The 25,885-nt window shown below is 36.6% G+C and overlaps 1 protein-coding gene across 1 annotated transcript in view; it reads left to right on the top strand.

Moving 5' to 3' along the window:
- The window catches only part of LOC131927226 (centromere protein N), a 31,306-nt gene extending 7,668 nt beyond the window's left edge, over positions 1 to 23,638 (top strand). Inside the window, exons 2-9 of the mRNA XM_059282981.1 lie at positions 603 to 648; positions 7,862 to 7,912; positions 8,794 to 8,882; positions 12,996 to 13,184; positions 14,933 to 15,031; positions 18,782 to 18,851; positions 21,283 to 21,419; positions 21,577 to 23,638. Coding sequence (XP_059138964.1) covers positions 603 to 648; positions 7,862 to 7,912; positions 8,794 to 8,882; positions 12,996 to 13,184; positions 14,933 to 15,031; positions 18,782 to 18,851; positions 21,283 to 21,419; positions 21,577 to 21,774 — 879 coding nt within the window. The 3' untranslated portion in view covers positions 21,775 to 23,638. The remainder of the gene's footprint in view (positions 1 to 602; positions 649 to 7,861; positions 7,913 to 8,793; positions 8,883 to 12,995; positions 13,185 to 14,932; positions 15,032 to 18,781; positions 18,852 to 21,282; positions 21,420 to 21,576) is intronic.
- The last annotated feature ends 2,247 nt before the right edge of the window (positions 23,639 to 25,885 follow it).

Below are 25,885 nucleotides of genomic sequence, written 5' to 3'. Positions count from 1 at the left end.
GACGTTCTTACGAGGGGGTGGGGCTTCGCACCTACCCTAGGAATTGTATGAAAGAAACTCTTCACGCAAACCACTTTTAAGATTAGACAAAATTGGCTTTTTAATTCAATGTTTACTCGAGAATCAATGACGTCATATTATTGTGTGCACTCCCCAGCTTTAGACTTTTTCCCACTATATGCTCTATGTGACGTCATGTTTCGTTTTCATTTTACTATGAAAGTTTTTACTCTGCTTGTGTTTTCTCTATAGCGTTCTTGACAGATAGATACACAGATAGATACACAGACAGACAACGAAACTATTATTATAGATAATTATTATTTCCTAGTAACATAAAAATAAAACTCTTATTGATTCAAAGCTCATTCTGAAACTGTTAAATTATCAAAATGTTGTAAATGAAACTATGTAAAACAAGAAATAAATTGTCTCATTAGTCTTGTGTGTTAATAGTGTATCCTCTCTCTTGTATATTTTCTATTTGGGTAGTGGAACAATTACTTTATATAACATTTATAAAACAAAATTATTTTTGTTGAGTTACTGAATTTTAATCAATTAATACATGTGGTTCATTTAAAAAAATACATTTTTGACAGGATGATGAATTGAATCATGAGACTGTTGGAGATTTGGAACTTGTGTGTAAGTTTTATATTTTGATTTTTAAAAGCTTTATTTTGAGGGTTTGTTGTCAAATCCTGTAATTGAGTGTAAGTTTCTTTGAATTAAAAATGCATCTCAGATAATAAGAGAGAGAAATTTTTAGTGCATTCAAAATATTGTTCTACATGTTTTCTCAACAGTTTAAGGGAATTAAATTTCTGATGTCAACTTGAAAGGGGGTGGGGTGGGTGGTGGGTGGTAACAAAGAGCTTTACTTGTTTTGATTTATGTAAGCTTTCATATAGTGAATTTAACAACCACAAAACATCAATCTGCATACAAAATGAAGCGGTACGTAAGCAATAAAAGAAATAGTAATATAGGTCACGAACTTGAGTTGACCTTACAACTTGTTATAATACTGTGTAGACTACATAGACACTACTTTTAAAACTTCTCTTTCCAATAGCCGCCGATAGCCGTTACACGTGAATTATAGGCCCATATATTTTAATTTTATACTTGTTTGAGAAAAATATTTTATAAAAAGTTACTGGTCAAAATGCAATGTGCTTTACTACACTTTGAACGGTATTAGTGACAAAGCAAATAAAAAACTAAATAGTTAAAAATCTGACATATTTAAAATAACATAGGCTACCAATACCTATTAGAAAAACCAAATTATAAACATTATTAGTCAGCACAACACCATATTAAATGCACACACTCTTTAAGAGACTTAAATGATTCCATTAAAAAACCGGCTGTTCAATGGTATTCATGCTGGTTTTGAAAGTAAGTTGTATTACTTTTGGCCAAGAAAATTGTATACATTACATAGAGTACATCTTGATAAGTAGATCTATAGATCTAAATCAAATTTGAATTAAATAGTTCATATTCTAAAATTGGTTTTGTGTACTTTCCATAGTGACATCATTATTATTTGCGTTCTTGTCACAAAAATAAACAGTTTTAACAATCTGTACCAGTTTGTAGCTCATAATTTGATTTTAAATTTTTTTGGGGTCTGTATCTCATTTTTAGAGCCATCTCTGGGGGTCTGTATCTCATTTTTAGAGCCATCTCTGGGGGTCTGTATCTCATTTTTAGAGCCATCTCTGGGGGTCTTATCTCATTTTTTGAGCCATCTCTGGGGGTCTTATCTCATTTTTAGAGCCATCTCTGGGGGTCTGTATCTCATTTTAAGAGCCATCTCTGGGGGTCTGTATCTCATTTTTAGAGCCATCTCTGGGAATCTGTATCTCATTTTTTGAGCCATCTCTGGGGGTCTTATCTAATTTTTTGAGCCATCTCTGGGGGTCTGTATCTCATTTTTAGAGCCATCTCTGGGGGTCTTATCTCATTTTTTGAGCCATCTCTGGGGGTCTGTATCTCATTTTAAGAGCCATCTCTGGGGGTCTGTATCTCATTTTTAGAGCCATCTCTGGGAATCTGTATCTCATTTTTTGAGCCATCTCTGGGGGTCTTATCTAATTTTTTGAGCCATCTCTGGGGGTCTGTATCTCATTTTTAGAGCCATCTCTGGGGGTCTTATCTCATTTTTTGAGCCATCTCTGGGGGTCTGTATCTCATTTTTAGAGCCATCTCTGGGGGTCTGTATCTCATTTTTTGAGCCATCTCTGGGGGTCTGTATCTCATTTTTAGAGCCATCTCTGGGGGTCTTATCTCATTTTTTGAGCCATCTCTGGGGGTCTTATCTCATTTTTTGAGCCATCTCTGGGGGTCTTATCTCATTTTTTGAGCCATCTCTGGGGGTCTGTATCTCATTTTTTGAGCCATCTCTGGGGGTCTGTATCTCATTTTTAGAGCCATCTCTGGGGGTCTTATCTCATTTTTTGAGCCATCTCTGGGGGTCTTATCTCATTTTTTGAGCCATCTCTGGGGGTCTGTATCTCATTTTTAGAGCCATCTCTGGGAATCTGTATCTCATTTTTAGAGCCATCTCTGGGGGTCTGTATCTCATTTTAAGAGCCATCTCTGGGGGTCTTATCTCATTTTTAGAGCCATCTCTGGGAATCTGTATCTCATTTTTAGAGCCATCTCTGGGGGTCTGTATCTCATTTTAAGAGCCATCTCTGGGGGTCTGTATCTCATTTTAAGAGCCATCTCTGGGGGTCTGTATCTCATTTTTTGAGCCATCTCTGGGGGTCTGTGCCTTGCATCCATACAAGATGGACCTGACCAGTGACTGGATGAGGTTAACTATGAGAAATCTTTCTGTCACACCAAATAGCTGATGCAGATCAAACCACCTATGCTAAAGTAAATCCTTACCCATGGATAAATGTTTACCTTTTTACAGCCTGACTAATAAAATGAAGAGATATAATACTGTCCCACAAACTGTCAAGATAGAAAACTCCAGAAGATTTAACACTCAAAAAACTAAAAGTCAAAGAAAAAAGAAACATTTGCAATTAGAAGTCAAAATGGAGGACTGTAGAAATGAAAGTTCAGAAAAAAGATTAAATAATTAGACCAGCATTAGCAAGGAACTAAAAGGAGAAAAGAAAAAAAAATGACTACTATCTATATATATATAATTCTCTACTGGGAGACGCTAGAAAACAAGCTGTAAGCGCCAGTGGCGGAACTAGAAAAAAAAGGCCCCCCCGCAGATTTTTTTTGTGCCCCTATATATATATATATATATATATAAATATATATATATATATATATATATATATATATATATATATATATATATATATATATATATATATATATATATATATATATATATATAAAACAAGGGTCGCTTTAAATTTTTAAAAAATGTCCATCTGGTACACGAATAAATCAGCGGTTTACCAACACACGAGCTGGTCCCATTAAGTTTTCCAAGTGAAAAGCACGGACTCTCTAAATCTAGTCCAACACACCAAACTGGCGCCGATTTTTATGAGGCTTTCATCAAAACGTTACCAACCGTGTATTTTTTAGACGTGTGCCCTGTTTTCCAGAAGTTGAATTAAATATTAACAATGTCGGCAGTTCATGTCTTGGATCTTAGGGCACGGGTTTGTCCACACTACCAACTAGACCTGCTAGGGCATGCTGTAAGCCCAGGTGTCCGGGGAGTCACGGGGCTTTTGGGAGCTACCGGTTACATTACTGCAAGGGTGATGGGCGTGACACATTGTTTCTTCCGGCAGTCTGGAAGAAACATTTGTGCAACACTTGATTAGATTTAGTCAGCGAGTGTAGTAGCGAGACTTATTCCTAGTGTTGTGGGAACGTTTAAACGACTGGATGTGGGGGCCAACCTGCTCATATGTGATACGCTCAGGATGACACTGTCGCCGGTGGTTTCAAGTAGTAACCTCATCCGCTTATGCAAGATCTCGGGGCGCTAAATCACATATTTCCGTTGGGCGTCCCCACTCCAATTGTAAACAAATGTTAGGCCTATAACAGAAACCTTTGCGGGGCTGTACTCAACAGCTTCCCAAGTTTTCATGGCGATTGGGTGAATGATGCAGTAATGCATAATAGACGGAAAAATGTTTTTCCCATTTACAACTGTATGTGGCCAGCTCACGCGTCGGATAACCTTATGATTTAGGGGGGGGGGGGAATCCACAAATGACGTCACATTTTTTAACGACTAACAAAAAGCCAGACCCTCACACACCCCCACCTCAATGACGTCATTTATAAATAGTAATTGACTATTAATAATGTTCAATTAATTCTAAACGTTCTAATTAATTTCTAAAAATAATCTTACCTTCCCTGTGTTGTGAATTAGATGTGCCTAATACTATACAAGTAAATTAATATCTGTTGACTAGTGCTGTCTAGTGTCTGACAAAATGTGCTGAAGTGGTGAATCGCACGGTTAGGAAGTAGTTCATAAACGATACATTGATCTACTCGATACTTGCGAGGCTAAAAAAGAGGGATGGGATGGGGTTGGCTGGGGAAAAAATCTTGAAAGAGACAACAACACGCCTATGAACGTCAGCATCGGCCATTGTAAAATTTACTCAGGGGAGATAATTCCAATTTAAAAGTTAACTATGCTATCCTAATATATAATGGCCCATGTGCGCTCTTCTCTCTCTCTGTCCGCAAAATATTTTCGCCTGACATCACGACAGAATCGGCAGCGATATATGAACTTTTTACGGACTTTTGTTGAAAATAATATGTTAGATGTTTTAAATGTATAACCACAATTTTATCTAAAGAAAAAAAAAAAAAAAAAAAAAAAAAAAAAAAAAAAAAAAAAAATAAAGGCGTGTTCGAATATGGAGAAACAGTATTATTTATGCAACCGGAAAAGTGTATAAACTTGGGACAAGAACGCAATTAACAATGACGTCGCTTATTGTTTACACTAAAAAAAAAGAGCATGAAACTGATGACGTCATCTTCCGAGTTTAGAATAAAAAGAAATGAGCTATTTCATTCAAATATGAGGGTCGGCGTGGTCGAGTCGGTAAAGCTCATGGTTGCTAAACCGAAAAGACTCGAGTTCGAACCCTCGGGCAGATGAGGCTCGTTAGCTGGGGACAGCCACTCTTCTAGGAGAGACAACTCCAAAATTAAACTGCTGCCTTGTAGTTTGTTCTTGGTTGGACAAAGGCTATGGAAGCAAATCCAAAAAGAAAAGCAGGCTGAAATCGGAGTCAATGGCCTCAATGGCGCATAACCAATTGACACGTAACGCTTAATTGTGTTGGAGGCGTGGTCGAGTCGGCAAAAAAAGCTCATGTTTGATAAATTCGAACAAAGTTTCGAGTTCAAACCCACTGGCAGATAAATCTCGATCCCCTTCAACACTAATAATTAAGAACGAAGAAGAAGAAGAAGAAAAGATTCAAATATGATTTAGAGCTATGTACGCTATGAAATGTATACAATACGATTTTCTCGGCCTAAACTTTAAAAAATTATTTTATCTATTTGGATTCTAGATCTAGAGATTCTAGATCTAGATATTGATCTAGATCTATTCTAGATCATCTAGATCTAGAGATTTTAGATCACATAGATCTAGAGATTCTAGATCTAGATCTAGATGATCTATAAAGCTAAGTTGTCGGGTGCCCGATAGGCAGGATCTTGCCTTGGGGCGACAGAACACGGGGGCCGGTTGGCCGAAAAGTCTACGATGAGGGGGTCAAAACTGACCTCGACTAACCGGCGCCTTATATGGGCGAATTAATTAAGCATTCAAATTGTCAATGTTTTCGAAAGCCTAAGCGAAGCTGGGCAGCATGCCTAGTTTCTTGTAAAAGCAAAAAAAAAAGTAAACGTATATAAAAACGAAGTTTTTAGTATTATATTCTTTTTTATTATTGTAGGATACAAGATAGTACAGAATACAAATTCAACCATTATCACAAACATTCGGGTCCCTAACTAATGCCGCAAAGAAGAACCGCGCATCATAAAAGCCCACTTCATATGTAGCGGCTTCTCGTGCTATTGACTTTGTTGTTTTTTTTTTAAAAGAATTTTGCCGGCGAAAGCGTGTTTGATTGTAGGGAAATAGAACTCGGCGTTGACGATGGTTAAAAAATACAACTATAAATAATTTTTTGTTTGGTCCCCATCCCCTACCCCATCCGCCACAGTACACTTTGGATGATCAGTCAAACAGTTACGTGTCCTCTATTTCGCTATCAAAGGGGGGAAACGAGTCAATTAAATTCAAAATAAAAAAAAAAATTTAATTATGGTCAGCTGTGGGCCCCTAAACGGCCTAGTAGTTCCGCCCTTGTATAGATCTGTTGGCTATTTTTAGGCTTAAAAGCTAGATCATTGAATCCTAATTTTTTTTTAACTTTAATGTATTTAGTGTTAATAACTAATGTTAAATTAATACGTGTACTAATTATAAAACGATTAATAATATAAAGACGAGTCTTGCCTTCCTTGTGTGAATTAGATTCGTCACCAAAATACTTCATCGGGTAAATGAACAACTACTGACTAGTATCTTTGACAAAATGTGCAGAAGTGGTCAGTTTACAGTTCAGTAGTTCATAAACGGTTCGTTAATCTATGCATTACATCTTATTGTAAGAGTAAGGGTGTGGTGAGGGGTAGAGGTGAGGGGTAGGGATGAGGGGGGGGGGGCGGGAGGGGCGAGAGTTGGGAAGGTTCAAGGGAAGGGGACAAGAAAGCGCCGATGAACAACTACATCAATAGTGCCGACTTTTTCCGGTCGTCTAGAAGACCAGGATAGTTGCCGCAACATCCCCCCCCCCCAGCCCGATTTCAAAGCGTGTCGGCACAGTCAAATTTTAGATGCTTCGCTGAAGGGAGATAACTTAAACTTTTACAAATTTATTGATACAGTTGTTAAAGTAAAAATGAACGCAATTAAAAATGTATGAGATCGAAATAAATAATTATATTTTTTGTAGAATTCAGGCCAGTAGTTTAAACACACAATCATAGATATGTATTTAATAATGTAAACAATATAACAATGCTTTTTTGCTCTCCTAATCGACGCCACAAAAAAGAACGGTAGGCTACGTCTTTGAAGTTGTCTATATGTCTGGCGGTCTCTCGAGCTGTATAGTCTGTGCATTTTTCTCAAAGACGTTTGCCGACTATCGTGTTTGTTTGTAACTGTAGAAGAAAGAAAACTTGACCTCCAGCTAATTTTTAAAAAAAAATTTACATTTTTTATTTATTTTTTAATAATTTAGCCAGGATTTTTGGGCCCCCAAACGGTCTGGGCCCCCCCCGCATTGCGGGGTCTGGCGGGCACTGTAGTTCTGCCCCTGGTAAGCGCGCTCCCTACCACTCCACCCCTACATGGTCTGGTGAGCTGTGGTTCACGCTAAATGTTTACATTCGTAGAGCCGGGTTTTAGGGGCAGATAATTTAGTTTGAAACGATTTAAAACTTAGGGGAGGTAACTAAGAGGAGGCTGCTTTCACAGGGGGGGGGGTGTAGGGTAGGGGTTGGGGGAAAGGTGGGTGGGGGTAGGGGTTGGGGGAAAGGAGGGTGGGGGTATTATAGTTCTTAACGACCTACTGATAGTGTTTTAAAGCAAATATTTCATTGGCAGCATTGGTACTGTCGAATTCACAAATTATGAATTACTGAAAAGTAGAAAATAAAACAACTAAATAGCGGCATATGATATGCCGCAGGTCGGCTCGTTTGTTTGAAAACAAATTTGGCTGATGTATTTTTGTTTTGTGTATAATTAAATCTGAACATGGAACTTGTTAATGACTGGTTTGGCTCTTTGCAGATATCCAGCTGCACTCAACAACCAAGCTCTGGAAAGTCTACAAGCTCACAGGTAGAAATATATTTTATTCAGTCTGTTCTATAAACTCACAGGTAGAAATATTTCATTCAGTCTGTTCTTTTAGCTAACAGTTAGAAATATTTTATTCAGTCTGATCTATAATCTCACAGGTATAAATATTTCATTCAGTCTGATCTATAAGCTCACAGGTATAAATATTTCATTCAGTCTGATCTATAATCTCACAGGTATAAATATTTCATTCAGTCTGATCTATAATCTCACAGGTATAAATATTTCATTCAGTCTGATCTATAATCTCACAGGTATAAATATTTCATTCAGTCTGATCTATAATCTCACAGGTATAAATATTTCATTCAGTCTGATCTATAATCTCACAGATATAAATATTTCATTCAGTCTGATCTATAATCTCACAGGTATAAATATTTCATTCAGTCTGATCTATAATCTCACAGGTATAAATATTTCATTCAGTCTGATCTATAAGCTCACAGGTATAAATATTTCATTCAGTCTGATCTATAAGCTCACAGGTAGAAATATTTCATTCAGTCTGATCTATAATCTCACAGGTATAAATATTTCACACAGTGATGAATAATTGACATCCATGGCACAATACAATTGGACATCGGAGAGCTAGATTTTTCACCTAAAGAAATTACTATACATCTTTAATCCTATTGATTAAACTCTTAAGTTATACTCTTAATTTAATGAATTATTAATTAAGGTTAACAGTAATCTTAATCTAATGAATTATCTTGGATAGAAAGAATCCTAATCTTCTACTTGCACACTGTTAAAATAGAGTGCCCATTTTTATATCAGTTTTATGTATATACTTATTAAAAAAATGGATGCTTGCTAGTGCTACCTTACTTTACTCAGATTTTATTTGTCAGGGAATGATCTGCAACTCAGTATTGACCCTAGAACATTACGTTCCAAACTTGTACGCAACCTTCAGCTGAAATGGAAAGACGGTTGGGTTGTAAGTTAATCAGGTTTATTATATGTATTGGTATATAAAGTATGTATGTGTTGGTACTTGGGTCTTTTATGCAATACTACACCATTCATTTGATTGCCATGAAACTTTGGGAAGTTATAGGGGACTCCTGGGAAAGTTTCTGCTGTAAAAAATGTAAATATCTGGGTCTAGTACCCCAGCTTTAAAGTTTGGGAAGTTATAGGGGACTCCTGGGAAAGTTTCTGCTGTAAAAAATGTAAATATCTGGGTCTAGTACCCCAGCTTTAAAGTTTGGGAAGTTATAGGGGACTCCTGGGAAAGTTTCTGCTGTAAAACATGTAAATATCTGGGTGTAGTACCCCAGCTTTAAAGTTTGGGAAGTTATAGGGGACTCCTGGGAAAGTTTCTGCTGTAAAAAATGTAAATATCTGGGTCTAGTACCCCAGCTTTAAAGTTTGGGAAGTTATAGGGGACTCCTGGGAAAGTTTCTGCTTTAAAAAATGTAAATATCTGGGTGTAGTACCCCAGCTTTAAAGTTTGGGAAGTTATAGGGGACTCCTGGGAAAGTTTCTGCTTTAAAAAATGTAAATATCTGGGTGTAGTACCCCAGCTTTAAAGTTTGGGAAGTTATAGGGGACTCCTGGGAAAGTTTCTGCTTTAAAAAATGTAAATATCTGGGTGTAGTACCCCAGCTTTAAAGTTTGGGAAGTTATAGGGGACTCCTGGGAAAGTTTCTGCTGTAAAAAATGTAAATATCTGGGTGTAGTACCCCAGCTTTAAAGTTTGGGAAGTTATAGGGGACTCCTGGGAAAGTTTCTGCTGTAAAAAATGTAAATATCTGGGTCTAGTACCCCAGCTTTAAAGTTTGGGAAGTTATAGGGGACTCCTGGGAAAGTTTCTGCTTTAAAAAATGTAAATATCTGGGTGTAGTACCCCAGCTTTAAAGTTTGGGAAGTTATAGGGGACTCCTGGGAAAGTTTCTGCTTTAAAAAATGTAAATATCTGGGTGTAGTACCCCAGCTTTAAAGTTTGGGAAGTTATAGGGGACTCCTGGGAAAGTTTCTGCTGTAAAAAATGTAAATATCTGGGTGTAGTACCCCAGCTTTAAAGTTTGGTGCCCCGGAGGCAGGGTGTGGTCCCTTGGTGGCAGGGTGTGGTCCCTTGGTGGCAGCGTGTGGTCCCTTGGTGGCAGGTTCTGGTCCCCTGGTGGCAGGCTGTGGCACACTGGTGGCAGGGTGTGGTCCCTTGGTGGCAGGGTGTGGTCCCTTGGTGGCAGCGTGTGGTCCCTTGGTGGCAGGTTCTGGTCCCCTGGTGGCAGGCTGTGGCCCACTGGTGGCAGGGTGTGGTCCCTTGGTGGCAGGGTGTGGTCCCTTGGTGGCAGGGTGTGGTCCCTTGGTGGCAGGGTGTGGTCCCTTGGTGGCAGGGTGTGGTCCCTTGGTGGCAGGGTGTGGTCCCTTGGTGGCAGGGTGTGGTCCCTAGGTGGCAGCGTGTGGTCCCTTGGTGGCAGCGTGTGGTCCCTTGGTGGCAGGGTGTGGTCCCTTGGTGGCAGGGTGTGGTCCCTTGGTGGCAGGGTGTGGTCCCCCGGTGGCAGGGTGTGGTCCCTTGGTGGCAGCGTGTGGTCCCTTGGTGGCAGGGTGTGGCACACTGTTGGCAGGCTGTGGCACACTGGTGGCAGGGTGTGGTCCCTTGGTGGCAGGGTGTGGTCCCTTGGTGGCAGCGTGTGGTCCCTTGGTGGCAGCATGTGGTCCCTTGGTGGCAGGGTGTGGTCCCCCGGTGGCAGGGTGTGGTCCCTTGGTGGCAGGGTGTGGTCCCTTGGTGGCAGGGTGTGGCACACTGGTGGCAGGCTGTGGCACACTGGTGGCAGGGTGTGGTCCCTTGGTGGCAGGGTGTGGTCCCTTGGTGGCAGCGTGTGGTCCCCCGGTGGCAGGGTGTGGTCCCCCGGTGGCAGGGTGTGGTCCCTTGGTGGCAGGCTGTGGCACACTGGTGGCAGGGTGTGGTCCCTTGGTGGCAGGGTGTGGTCCCTTGGTGGCAAGTTGTGGTCCCTTGGTGGCAGGGTGTGGTCCCCTGGTGGCAGGCTGTGGCACACTGGTGGCAGGATGTGGTCCTTTGGTGGCAGGGTGTGGTCCCTTGGTGGCAGGGTGTGGTCCCTTGGTGGCAGGATGTGGTCCTTTGGTGGCAGGGTGTGGTCCCCCGGAGGCAGGGTGTGGTCCCGCGGTGGCAGGGTGTGGTCCCTTGGTGGCAGGCTGTGGCACACTGGTGGCAGAATGTGGTCCTTTGGTGGCAGGGTGTGGTCCCCCGGAGGCAGGGTGTGGTCCCGCGGTGGCAGGTTGTGGTCCCTTGGTGGCAGGGTGTGGCACACTGGTGGCAGGATGTGGTCTTTTGGTGGCAGGGTGTGGTCCCTTGGTGGCAGGGTTGTTCCCTTGGTGGCAGGGTGTGGCACACTGATGGCAGGGTGTGGCACACTGGTGGCAGGATGTGGCACACTGTTGGCAGGCTGTGGTCATGGGTACAATTTGACCTAAGGTCCAACTACACCAGAATCATCATTATGGTGCGAACATTTTCTAAAGAGCACCTCAATTGCTAGAGACATGGTGGGCTCTACGTTAAAGAAACGGAATCCTGTGCTAGTGTAACAGCTAACTCCCGAGATGGAACATTGACACCCCTAACACCTGGGCAATTGTCGAGGTGTGTTCTAGCTCACTATTACGCAGGGTGATAAGTGTACACTCAAGGATTTCATGCAGTATACCCTTTGTAGACAAACCCACACCTCAAAAACTAAGATACAAGAAATATAGATCAGACATAGTTTACATTTAGTTACCTCACGTCTGAAAGTACACGCTTGGTAAGTTAATGCCTGATGGGTAATCTAGTTGTTTACTAGACTACCCGTTATCTAGTTAGATAACTGTGGGTTTCGGGGGGGGGGGGGGGGGGTCATCCATAAATAACATCACGTCTGCCAGCACTTATCATCCCAAAATAACCAGACCCCACATTCAAAAAGACGTTTTTTATATTTTAAAAACTCTACTAAACTCTATTTCACCTGCCCAGTGCCCCACCATGTCTCAGGCATGTTTGTATTTAAAAAAAAAAAGATTCCGGCCGAGCATGGCTCTGACCACACTATCCCTTCATATGCTGAGAACATAGAAACAGGTGAACTCTACTTCACCTGCCCTGTGCCTTGCGAGGTCCTGATAGTCAACCTTATCATTCACATATAGGCCTTAAGAAAAAATAATTGAAACATTGTTGTAAAAAATAAATAAATAAAGAAATGAATATTTTACTATTACTAAAGTTATTGTTGTAAACTTTTATAATTAATGTGGTTAATCTACCTATGAATATATCAATAAATTAATTAGCAGCTTTAAATTAGTTTGTAATTAACAGTGTGGTTAAGAAAGAACAATATTTACCACCCAAAATCCTATTTTACAGCTCTACACATAATGCAGATTCTCCCCAATAACAAACAAAAAATGAGTTATCAAACGTCACTATTCAGTCAAAGTTATGCCATTGTTCTAAAACTTTAATTTTAAAGTGGTTAATCTACCTATGAATAAATCAATAAATTAATTAACGTCTTTAAATAAATGTGTGATTAACGGTCTATCTGCAATGAAAAATTGTTCTCTACCTACGTACTATTTTACAGCCCCCCACGTAGAGCAGTTTCCTTACAGTACGAAATCAGACAAACAAATAAATATTCAAACATGTAAACAAAGTTGAGTTTTAGTAGTATATATAGATATAGATATACACAAATGTAACATTTCCAAATTTTTAAAGAACTTTTTTTTTAGCCTTTAGAGAAAAGTTTCCACTATTTTTTTTATTAGAGCAAAATGTTTAAAAACCATCCATTTAGATTCTAGTAACTGTTTTCGTCTTAAAATTTCTAATTTCCCCCTATAGATAACTTATATTGTTTAGGTTAAGGTTTGGCTTAGAAAATTAGGTTAGCATTAAGTATATCACCCTGGTTCCAGAAACTTACCCTAACCCTATAACTTTTGGGCTCCTTTGTAAGGTATTGTGTTAGTTAGGGTTTTAAAAATGTAGTTTCTCAATTGTTTTACTTAGCATATATATATTGTTTTCTTGAAGTTTGGCAATGTTGGATTATTTGCTGGTGGAGTTTGGCTTAGAATCCATGTGAGTTCTGCATCAGCACATGGGAGAAAAGAAGCTAAAGCTTACAACCCTCACAATTCTCTGTTTGCCGTGACCTTCCCAGGTTCTCCATATGTCATAATAAACAAATGTGGGCTTCGTAATCTTCACTTGATCACTGAGGTGGGTCAGCTTTTTACAAGCTTTTTACTCGTATAACTAGTGGTTATATCTTCAAACCCATTTCTAATCATGTAATTTAAATTAGCCATTCCAATTTGAAGTCAATATTAATGATTACAATACAAAATGAAAACAAACTAGACCCATCTGACAAAATTTTATCAATCTTTGAACTACTCAGTAATGGCAGATCTGTGTGCTATTAATAGCAACTTCGCAATGGAGAAATGGTGACAAATACCACTTGTTTTTTAGAAAACACATAGTGGCTAAAACTGCTGTTTTATGAGAATATGCTATAAAATTATCAAAATTCTTGATGATTTTGAGAAAACAAATAATTTACCACTTATGATAGGCTGTCGCCTGACCTATTTTTTTTTACCGTCGTCATGGTAATGATGGCTGCCAAAAATGACTGTACCAGATTTCGGTTTTTTAATTTTTTGTTGTAATCTCAACAGCACATACTTGTAATTGGATTTCCGGTGAAAAAACTGAGACTGTTTTATTTTTGTAATATTGAACTATCATAGCTGTAATAGAATGAAGGAAGACCTGTACTGAGACTGTTTTATTTTTGTAATATTCAACTATCATAGCTGTAATAGAATGAAGGAAGACATGTACTGAGACTGTTTTATTTTTGTAATATTCAAGTATCATAGCTGTAATAGAATGAAGGAAGACATGTACTGAGACTGTTTTATTTTTGTAATATTCAACTATCATAGCTGTAATAGAATGAAGGAAGACATGTACTGAGACTGTTTTATTTTTGTAATATTCAAGTATCATAGCTGTAATAGAATGAAGGAAGACATGTACTGAGACTGTTTTATTTTTGTAATATTCAAGTATCATAGCTGTAATAGAATGAAGGAAGACATGTACTGAGACTATCATAGCTGTAATACAGGGATCTCCAAACTACGGCCCGCGGGCCGGATGCGGCCCGCTAAGTCCTCTCATCCGGCCCGCGAGGATCTTTTTGTCTAAGGAAAAATCGTTTGTTGGTGATGGCTGAGGAACTGTGCCCAGAGAACTCAAAGTAATGGCTGGAAGAAACTGGCCCCCGATCTGAAATTTGATAGTTAATGCGGCCCTCGGTCTGAAAAGTTTGGAGACCCCTGCTGTAATAGAATGAAGGAAGACATGTACTGAGACTATCATAGCTGTAATAGAATGAAGGAAGACATGTACTGAGACTGTTTTATTTTTGTAATATTCAAGTATCATAGCTGTAATAGAATGAAGGAAGACATGTACTGGTTTTTAGAATGAAGGAAGACATGTACTGGTTTTTAGAATGAAGGAAGACATGTACTGGTTTTTAGAATGAAGGAAGACATGTACTGGTTTTTAGAATGAAGGAAGACATGTAATGGTTTTTTGAATGAAGGAAGACATGTACTGGTTTTTAGAATGAAGGAAGACATGTACTGGTTTTTAGAATGAAGGAAGACATGTACTGGTTTTTAGAATGAAGGAAGACATGTACTGGTTTTTAGAATGAAGGAAGACATGTACTGGTTTTTAGAATGAAGGAAGACATGTACTGGTTTTTAGAATGAAGGAACACATGTACTGGTTTTTAGAATGAAGGAAGACATGTACTGGTTTTTAGAATGAAGGAAGACATGTACTGGTTTTTAGAATGAAGGAAGACATGTACTGAGACTGTTATAGCTGTAATAGAATGAAGGAAGACATGTACTGGTTTTTTAAGTGAAAGCTTTTCTCCCCAGGCTGTAACTTCAACATTGAACGCGGACAGTTTGATTGACATACAACTAAGTGGACGACATGTTGCCTCCCTTGCTGATATTGTTTTAAAAAACACTACGGTAAGACATCTTTATTGGTATGGCTATTTCAGCCCCGCTTACTGCATTAAGTGGATGATAAGTTTTTTGCAAATCTCGACGTTTTACAGCTCTCTGATTTGGAAAAACATAGTTTTGCAATCTTGTCCGTATGTCTGTGTGTGTGAATATGTGTGTGTGTCTGTGTGTGTATCTGTAAATACGATAACTTGAGTACCGTTACAGCTAGGCTGATGAAATTATATTAAAAGTATTATATCAAAATCGTAGATCTGGATCAACTTTTGAGCTATCTCAGATAACCAGAAGTGGAACTTTTTCTACTTTCAATTTTTCAAAAGCCTATAACTTGAGTACTATTTCAGATAGATAAGTGAAATTTCACATGTAAGTAACAGATCTAATTCTCTGTCTTCTATCAAATTTTAAGTAATTTCCGTTGATTGGAAGTAGTAATTTTCGCTATTTCCGATATCTCAAAAAAACGCATGTGAATTTATAAAGTACTAATAATAGTCTGTACTATTATGCAAATTTTATTTGGCGTTCACTTGGTGTGCAATTCTTTTTTCTTCGTGATTTTATTCTATTTTAAAAAGTCTAAGTATTTAAAATTGATTAAAAATCATGTCTATATCCCGAGTTACCATCCCCTGTTGTTTCACATAAGAATATTCGAGAAAGTTTAGGGGAGATCACTCCTGGTTTATTACAATCTACTATTTGAAACCTTTTAAATACTAGGGCTTTTTAAAAATTAAGAATAAAAGTAGATCTCGTTTTTAGAGTAGGGCCTATGACACTCATTCCCCCCTCCGACTACGTTTCTTTATGTTAATTATTTCTCATTTTAAACCTATATAAATTAGCCTATGACTTTTTTATCTGCCTGTTTTTAAAGTCAGTTGATTATGTGTGATCCCATGAGCACATATGGTGGGCCTATAGATTTATTCATCTCAGACAGAAAATGAAAATATGTTGATACACTTAAAACAAAATATTGGTCAAGGAAAAATTGGAAATAAATTTGGTTAAATTATATTTTTTAATTAATTATTATTTTCCTAATTAATACCTAATCTGGTTTTAAGGCAAAATTGTAATGCCTTAGACATTACATTATTTCATTAAAATGTGTTTGGGATTTAATTAAAAAAATAATAAGTAATTATAAAAATAAAATGTAATTTTTAGTAGGGACTAGAGAAGTTATAAATTATGAAATCGTGTGCTCAAAAACTCAAGATCAGTATATTTAATTTTGCAATCAGCCGAGACCTAGGATGCGCTTACTACTTTTGCGATGCATGCGCACTCAACTAAAAATTCAGAACATGTCCTATGTTTTCGCTCAGCCAGCAAAAACGAAAACTTGACCCAGAACATAAAAAGGGGTGTGGTTTTGTGCCCTGGGACACAGAAGATGTTCCATATACCCGTAACATGTTTAGTATATTTCTTAGATCTTAGTAGTGAGGTGCAGGTTTGTTTCTAGGTATCAGATGACTGGTATTAGATGACTCTAAGTATTAGATGACTCTAAGTATTAGATGACTCTAAGTATTAGATGACTCTAAGTATTAGTCTTAGATGACTCTAAGTATTAGATGACTCTAAGTATTAGATGACTCTAAGTATTAGATGACTCTAAGTATTAGTCTTAGATGACTCTAAGTATTAGATGACTCTAAGCATTAGATGACTCTAAGTATTAGATGACTCTAAGTATTAGATGACTCTAAGTATTAGATGACTCTAAGTATTAGATGACTCTATGTATCAGATGACTCTAAGTATTAGATGACTCTAAGTATTAGATGACTCTAAGTATTAGATGACTCTAAGTATGAGATGACTCTATGTATCAGATGACTCTAAGTATCAGATGACTCTAAGTATTAGATGACTCTAAGTATCAGATGACTCTAAGTATTAGATGACTCTATGTATCAGATGACTCTAAGTATTAGATGACTCTAAGTATTAGATGACTCTAAGTATTAGATGACTCTAAGTATTAGATGACTCTAAGTATTAGATGACTCTAAGTATCAGATGACTCTAAGTATTAGATGACTCTAAGTATTAGATGACTCTAAGTATTAGATGACTGGTATCAGATGACTCTAAGTATTAGATGACTCTAAGTATTAGATGACTCTAAGTATTAGATGACTCTAAGTATTAGATGACTCTAAGTATTAGATGACTCTAAGTATTAGATGACTCTAAGTATTAGATGACTCTAAGTATTAGATGACTCTAAGTATTAGATGACTCTAAGTATTAGATGACTCTAAGTATTAGATGACTGGTATCAGATGACTCTAAGTATTAGATGACTCTAAGTATTAGATGACTCTAAGTATTAGATGACTCTAAGTATTAGATGACTCTAAGTATTAGATGACTCTAAGTATTAGATGACTCTAAGTATTAGATGACTCTAAGTATTAGATGACTCTAAGTATCAGATGACTCTTAGTATTAGATGACTCTAAGTATTAGATGACTGGTATCAGATGACTCTAAGTATTAGATGACTCTAAGTATTAGATGACTCTAAGTATTAGATGACTCTAAGCATTAGATGACTCTAAGTATTAGATGACTCTAAGTATTAGATGACTCTAAGTATTAGATGACTCTAGGCATCAGATGACTCTAAGTATTAGATGACTCTAAGTATTAGATGACTCTAAGTATTAGATGACTGGTATTAGATGACTCTAAGTATTAGATGACTCTAAGTATTAGATGACTCTAAGTATTAGATGACTCTAAGTATTAGATGACTCTAAGTATTAGATGACTAAGTATTAGATGACTCTATGTATCAGATGACTCTATGTATCAGATGACTCTAAGTATTAGATGACTGGTATTAGATGACTCTAAGTATTAGATGACTCTAAGTATTAGATGACTCTAAGTATTAGATGACTCTAAGTATCAGATGACTCTAAGTATTAGATGACTCTAAGTATTAGATGACTCTAAGTATTAGATGACTCTAGGCATCAGATGACTCTAAGTATTAGATGACTCTAAGTATTAGATGACTCTAAGTATTAGATGACTCTAAGTATTAGATGACTCTAAGTATTAGATGACTCTAAGTATTAGATGACTCTAAGTATCAGATGACTCTTAGTATTAGATGACTCTAAGTATTAGATGACTGGTATCAGATGACTCTAAGTATTAGATGACTCTAAGTATTAGATGACTCTAAGTATTAGATGACTCTAAGCATTAGATGACTCTAAGTATTAGATGACTCTAAGTATTAGATGACTCTAAGTATTAGATGACTCTAGGCATCAGATGACTCTAAGTATTAGATGACTCTAAGTATTAGATGACTCTAAGTATTAGATGACTGGTATTAGATGACTCTAAGTATTAGATGACTCTAAGTATTAGATGACTCTAAGTATTAGATGACTCTAAGTATTAGATGACTCTAAGTATTAGATGACTCTATGTATCAGATGACTCTATGTATCAGATGACTCTAAGTATTAGATGACTGGTATTAGATGACTCTAAGTATTAGATGACTCTAAGTATTAGATGACTCTAAGTATTAGATGACTCTAAGTATCAGATGACTCTAAGTATTAGATGACTCTAAGTATTAGATGACTCTAAGTATTAGATGACTCTAGGCATCAGATGACTCTAAGTATTAGATGACTAAGATGACTATATGTATCAGATAAGTAGCCTGTGTATCTGAACTTTTTTGTTCTTGAAATGTTTTAGTGCCAGTCATACAGAGAGCAAGAGGACAAAGAGAATCCACTCATCAACAAACAAGGAAAAAAAAGAAAGGGTAATAGTTTTATTCTTCTTGTAGTGGTCAAGTAGCATTGACCATATTTTAACCAGAAAACTCCCTGCTATTAAAAAAATTTCCCTGCTATTTTTCATATAAATTTCAACGCGCATAACCATTGAACTTGCCAAATTAAATTAAACCACACAAAAGCAGATGTTTTTTAGGGGTGCGACTCATTTTTAAAAAGTGAATCATATCCTAAAATTCAATCCCAAAACTGAATTTTTTAAACCCTGAAAGTTGATGTCGCGTCAGAAATTAAAAAAAAACCTAACCCCAGCGGGTGCCAAAAGGGCCAGAAAGATTAATTTAAAAGTGCCACAAACCTTTCTAACTGGGGGAGGGGGAGGCGCTTTTACACAGACAGGAATTACTATATCCAGAAATGGGATAGTCTGCCACAGACAGGAATGACTATATCCAGAAATGGGATAGTCTGCCACAGACAGGAATGACTATATCCAGAAATGGGATAGTCTGCCACAGACAGGAATGACTATATCCAGAAATGGGATAGTCTGCCCCAGACAGGAATTACTATATCCAGAAATGGGATAGTCTGCCCCAGACAGGAATTACTATATCCAGAAATGGGATAGTCTGCCCCAGACAGGAATTACTATATCCAGAAATGGGATAGTCTGCCACAGACAGGAATTACTATATCCAGAAATGGGATAGTCTGCCCCAGGGAAAAGCGCCTCTGCTATAACATACATCATAACATGAATAACTGCTATTTTAGATAGTTGATGATGTCACTTTATCTGAATCAACATGTGGGCCTACTTGGGTTCACAGTGAGTTCAAGCAAGCCCCATTTCCTCCAGTTGTTACAATTTTTATCTCTCATCCCACATGAAATAATTGTAGTTGACCCCTACGCATTTGAGATTGTTGATGACATCACTAGCCTTTTATTTGTTTATTTATTTTCGTGAACGTAAGAAAAGCTGGCTTTCGCAAATTTCTTTTTTTTATTCTGTGTTTTTCCGAAATTCAGTATCACTGGCTAACCATGAAATAGCCTGAAATAGTCTGCCAAAACGGTTATCCTTAAAACAGGTGATAATATGAAATAAGACATCTGCCAAAACGGTTATCCTTAAAACAGGTGATAATATGAAATAAGACTATTCAAACGCGATCCTAGTAATTTAATATTTATTTAGGTCCATGAAATAGCCTGAAATAGTCTGCCAAAACGGTTATCCTTAAAACAGGTGATAATATGAAATAAGACATCTGCCAAAACGGTTATCCTTAAAACAGGTGATAATATGAAATAAGACTATTCAAACGCGATCCTAGTAATTTAATATTTATTTAGGTCCACCTCTAGGCTACACTGTAATTTAATATTTATTTAGGTCCACCTCTAGGCTACACTGCGAGTTCACGGCAAGTTCAAATAAGCCTTAAAAAAAATCACGTGTAGCCTAAACTAAATCTTATACCAATCCTGAAAAAAAAAAACCAAAGAAAAAAAGACATCACACCAATGTTTAGTAACCCTAAGCTAGCATTGTGCGATTGGCGGAAAACAGATCAATGGTAAAAATGCTCCAGAGTCTTAATAATAAAAACGATTTCTAGAACCATACGTCAAGAGTCTTGTTTTGTTTTATAAATTCAAACCCGGCCATTTTAAAACTTAAAATTTTGCTAACCCGGACAAAGATAATCCGGAAACATGGCACCCCATGGCACCCCTGAAAAAAAAATTGAAAATTGTAGCACTGATCGCAAATGGTCGATGATTATAGTTTGCTACCCAAATTGGCTAAGATCTAAGAATAGCAGTGGTTGTTACCTCAGAAGTAGATTAGCTGTTTTATTGGGGTTTTTGTAGGGGTTAAGTGGTCTCACATTTGTTACTGTTGTGTAGATCTATTGCTACTAACTTGATGTAAATAATCTATATTATATTACTGCATTATATGTCAACACGAATATAAGGATCTTCAATTCCTAATAGTTTTTTTACGTATCATTCCTGTCCGAGCGAGGCTCTTAATATATGATAACCACATTTTGAGACACGCCCAGCACTGTACAACAGCTGATTGTTTACTGGCGATGTTCACCACCATTGCGGCGGACATAGGTATCACGTGAATTAGGTCAGTTTGCAAGGGGTCTATACCACGAGACTAGTTTTGTGCGCCTTCACTCTAAACCACGAAAACTGGCGAGACTACATCAGGCTAGGCTCAAGCTTAGTCCTAATCTCATGGTATTTCAAGGGTGAAAAATATTCACGGCTATTATGAAATTTTCCTGACATAAAATTCCCATTTTTTTCCCTGGTTTCCTGGCTCTGTGGGAACCCTGTTTGTAGCAGTACATTCCTTTGTTGTGATTTTTGGCCCCCTTGAGAAATGTATATTTACCAAGTCCTAACTGCATGTATTAAAATTTGTAGGTTTTGATAATGAAAATTTTGAAGATACAGAGATGATTATAAATGGAAACAGTGAAGAAAAACGTCGCAGGATTGAAAAACTCAATCAAACATTTGGAGAGGACCCACAGCCAATATTAGAAAAATTGGAATACAAGGTTTGGGCAATGGATTATGTTATGAAATTTGTATGAATGTTATAAAATGTTCCATTTATACAGTAGGATGTGTAAGTTGTGCTGTGCCCTGTTTACAGTAGGGTGTGTAAATTGTTCGATTATTACTGTTTTTTTATAATTGTTTTTTTATTCTCAGTTTGACCTGAAATTTTATGGTAAACCAGCCAGTGAAAGTGTGTGCAAATCTACTGTGGAAATTAAAGGCAAATCTGTACTGGATGGTTTATGCCAACTGGCACGAGCAGGAGTACTCAAATTCCCTTTACCAACCCATTTAACAAGCACCAGTACTGCTCATCGCAATAGTTTTATGATACAAGACAAAAGAAAGTAGTTTTTGGACGTATTCTCCTTAAATTTACTGATGAATTTTACTTTATCTTCACAGATGAACAATATTTGCTTTTTTACCATCAGATACATTTTTGGATTTAAATTATTTTTTAATGGCAAATGCATTTTAAAGTTACATAAGAAATATTTTTAAGGGTGACTTGATGTATTCCAGTCATGTTTTATTCCAAGCTTTTATTTGGTCACTGTTTTGGTGTGGTTTATGGTCACTTCTTTTGATTAAAGTTTTGTCCCATTTCTAACTTCATACTTCAACCCAAGAATATCTTATTTTAATTCTAATTAGTATTTATTAAGAATTAATTTAAATATCACAAAATCCAACAACAAAAGGGGAAATAATTAAGCTATTCTTGAGTGTTGGACCACCACTGTAGCCCATATAAATCAAAATGCGACTGTTTTGTACCATCACCGTACGCCACTTTAACTGTGCATATTTGTGTGTCCTGCCTATAATTTACCTTACAGTGTAGATAGTGTATTTATAAAATATTTATACCAGCATTATTTGCTAATGTTAATTATAGTTAATGGTCCAGTCTGTTTAAGAATCTGTTTCTAATTTGTCTGCACAATAAAGGGCCGCAGTGGGGAAAGGCTGAAAAGTTTTATTTAAATATTTAAAAAATCAGTGGAGTGTTATTAAAATAAAATAAATGTAGTTTATGAACTAGGTCATGAAGCAAAACATGTTTTTTTTTTTAAAAGTTATACTACAACACCAAAAACTTGTAAACCCCTATTCTAGATCTATTTAACCAATCAAATGATATAATTAAATAATATTGTAGCCTTAAAGCAAAAAAAACAAAACAACAAAAACAAATAGATTTTAAGTTTCTCTTCATTTGCACATATTTTAACAATTAAATTGATTCTTTAACTTTAAGTATAAAATTTCTGAATTTTCTCAGCCTTTTTTAAAAGTGGCAGCAGAAGACAACATTGATATGAGAAGGGGAGGGTTAATTAACAGCATACTGAAAGTAATAACAAACAGTCTGAATAACAAGCTAGAGTAATTATTTAAAGATTTGTAGATATAATAAATAATTATAATTATTTGTATTTACCGATAACTTAGGTGCCATTTCAGCAAGGTGGACTAAATTTCACACAAGTATTAGCTCCTTTTGAGCAATTTCTGATAACTGGATGGCTTATTTTACTCAGATCTAATTTGATAATTACAAGCTTTTATTTTGTTTGATTCCTCTGTCTTTCATCCATCATGGGCAGAAACTTGTAAAAATTTTTCTCCTACTTTCTACATTACTGATTTCTTTTAAACTTCTCACATATGTCAAGACTTTATGACATGCATTGTGATGCAAAATGTGACCCTATTAAATATTCAATTGTTTCCACTCTATTATACACATTGTTTGTGTTAATTTTGTGCACCTTGTGTTTTTAAAATTCTATTCTATTAAAAAACTAGCCATCGGTAACCGTTAAGTGTGAATTATAGGCCTATATATTGTTACTGTTATACTTCTTTAAGAAAATAATTTATAGAATAGTTATTGGTCAAAACACAATGTGCTTTACTACACGTTGAATGATGATAGTGACAAAGCAAAGAAATAACTAAGTAGCTAAAAATCTGACACATTTAAAATAACATATGCTACCGATACCTATTAGAAAGATTAAAACCAAATTATATACATTATTAGTCAACACAACACTATATAAAATGCACTTATTGATTAAGAGACTTTAATGATTCATTTAAAAACATCGCTGTTTAATGGTATTCTTATTTATGTTGTTTTTAAAGTAATTATTAGTTTTGGGCGAGAAAATTGTATACATTGTGTAATAAAAATGTTTCTACATTCGAATATGCCTTTATTTTTATATTCCTTCTTTAAATTTAAATAAAATTTAGTTTTTAATACAACCAACAAAAGTCTGTGTCATTTAGTTCTCCATAATTACATTGCTGAAGATATTGATCTCTTAGCCTTGGAAAAAATGTTGCTGACAGAGAGTGAGACATGTGTGCACTTAAAAGAATAATAAAAAAACCTTTTAAAACATTACATTTCTAAAGAACTGTACACACTTGTTTTTTTCAACTTTCATGTCATTTTTTGTTAACAGGAAGGGGTGTTTTAATTTTATACCATAGTAGCAGAGCAACTGAGCTGTGCGAGGTAGCACATTCCTTGTGTGTATGCATTAATGTTGATTTGTATATTTTTCTATGCAGGTAGAGGTAGCAATACTAGTAGCATGTCCTTGTGTATGCATTGCATTGGTGCACCCCATTTGTATTTTTTATTTGGAAACAAACTTTCTTGTGTGAACCTCATATGAGTAATAAATTAAATTATTAAACCAAAAAAAAAATAGCAATAATTTAGTGCCATTCGAATGCTTTAAGATTTTCCTCTGTCCACTTTCTTGGTGGGAACATTCAAACAAAAAAATTGACAATACCTACTTAGGTTCCATATTGTGTATTATTTAGCATACTCTCCATAATAATATAGTAAATAATTGTTTTAATTAAATTATATCCTAATTTTAACTATTCCAATGTTAAGATTAATGTGAAATATTTAAGGGCTGAAATAGTTCAGTAAAAAACTCAGTTATTGTGTTATCTAGATTCTAGTTTCTCTGATTAACTTTAAGCTAATGATGCATAAATACTATTTGTTTTTATAGGCCTGAATATTAATTATTTGTTTTAAAGTGAAGCCCTGACCCATGACCCTAAGTTTAGTTAGGTTTCTGGCACATTGTCCTTGTTTAAGATCATCAAATGCTATTTTTAAAGACTTTTTGCCCTGATGGGTTTTCTCGAAAAATGAGTACTTTTTATCACAAACTTCTTTCTATATATCTTTAGCTAAATTGTACTGTTCTACAAGAATTAGAGTATCAGAAAGTTTAGGGGAGATTGTTATAACTGGGATTAACATAGGATAGAAAACGGATAGAATATCGTTTAAATCTTAATAGTATTTATGTCCACACTATTATATTGTTTAACTGTAGATTAGATAGATCATAATAACTGTAATAGGAATAGCCCTTAGTGTATTTGATTGAACGTCCCCTTACTAGATACAAGTCAGAATAGCCTGTAGTTGTCCCAGTCGTAACAAAGTTTGAGTTAATGCATGCAGGTCAGGCACCCCGCCCCTCGCAGGACTGCTGGGGTTAGGCAGGGGTTGGGTTACCTTAGGGTGAAGTTGGGGCCGCGTGAATGAATTAAGTAAGTTGAATGCTAGACTTGTTATCGTGTGGAAGTGTGTGTCTTGTGCTCCGTGGCAGAACTCTGTGCTAGTTTATTTCGTTTATTAAAAGTCTTAAAATTGTACGTGTGTTGGCATTAAATCAGGGCTTAAACTGTTACCTCAACCCTCACTGCAGTCATCACCACCATCAAAACAAAGCACACAGATGACTACATAACAGAGATCACTTCCACTTTATTCTATTACTACAAATTTTTCTTATTGAGAGCTCAGTTAAATAAAACCTGATTATTGCATTGTTAGGATATTGTATCTGCAATAGTCATGCATCTCAAGAACTCTTAATTTCCAACAAGTTTGTGCAGTTCCCAGTAAGACTACACTAAGGCCATTGTCACAGAATTATTGGGTATGTTTATTATATTGTGTTTTACATGAAGTTGCATGAATGTAGAGTACCTGGCTAACGGAAGGACTGTCTGAGCGACTCGTCATGTATTTTCCCATGCTTTTGTGAGATCGCTCATTGACGTAAGGGGAGAGAATGTAACGTATAAAAGGTGGAGCACAAGATGAACAAGGGTGCTTGCCTGTGACTGTGTAGTAAGATGTCACCACGTCAGTTTGTTCTAGACTATAATGTAATAATAATATTCCACAGTAGAAAAATTATTCTTATGGATCCATGTAAATAAAGTTTGAAGTTACAAAGCACTGTTTCTCGTATTCTTGGATGAACGAACCCAAAACAACAGTATCATCCTTATCAGCAATATTACTGTTGTTAAAGCAATCAAGTCGAGTTTTTTACTTGATGCACGTGTTCCACGGATCCGCTGTCACACACAGAGTCCATTTGAGCTTTATATATTA

This window comes from Physella acuta, unplaced genomic scaffold (genome assembly GCF_028476545.2).
Source record: "Physella acuta isolate Inbredline_101_S28 unplaced genomic scaffold, ASM2847654v3 ptg001384l, whole genome shotgun sequence".
NCBI lineage: Eukaryota > Metazoa > Mollusca > Gastropoda > Physidae > Physella > Physella acuta.
Note: the sequence above shows the minus strand (reverse complement) of the source record. Positions and strands in the feature narration are given on the sequence as shown.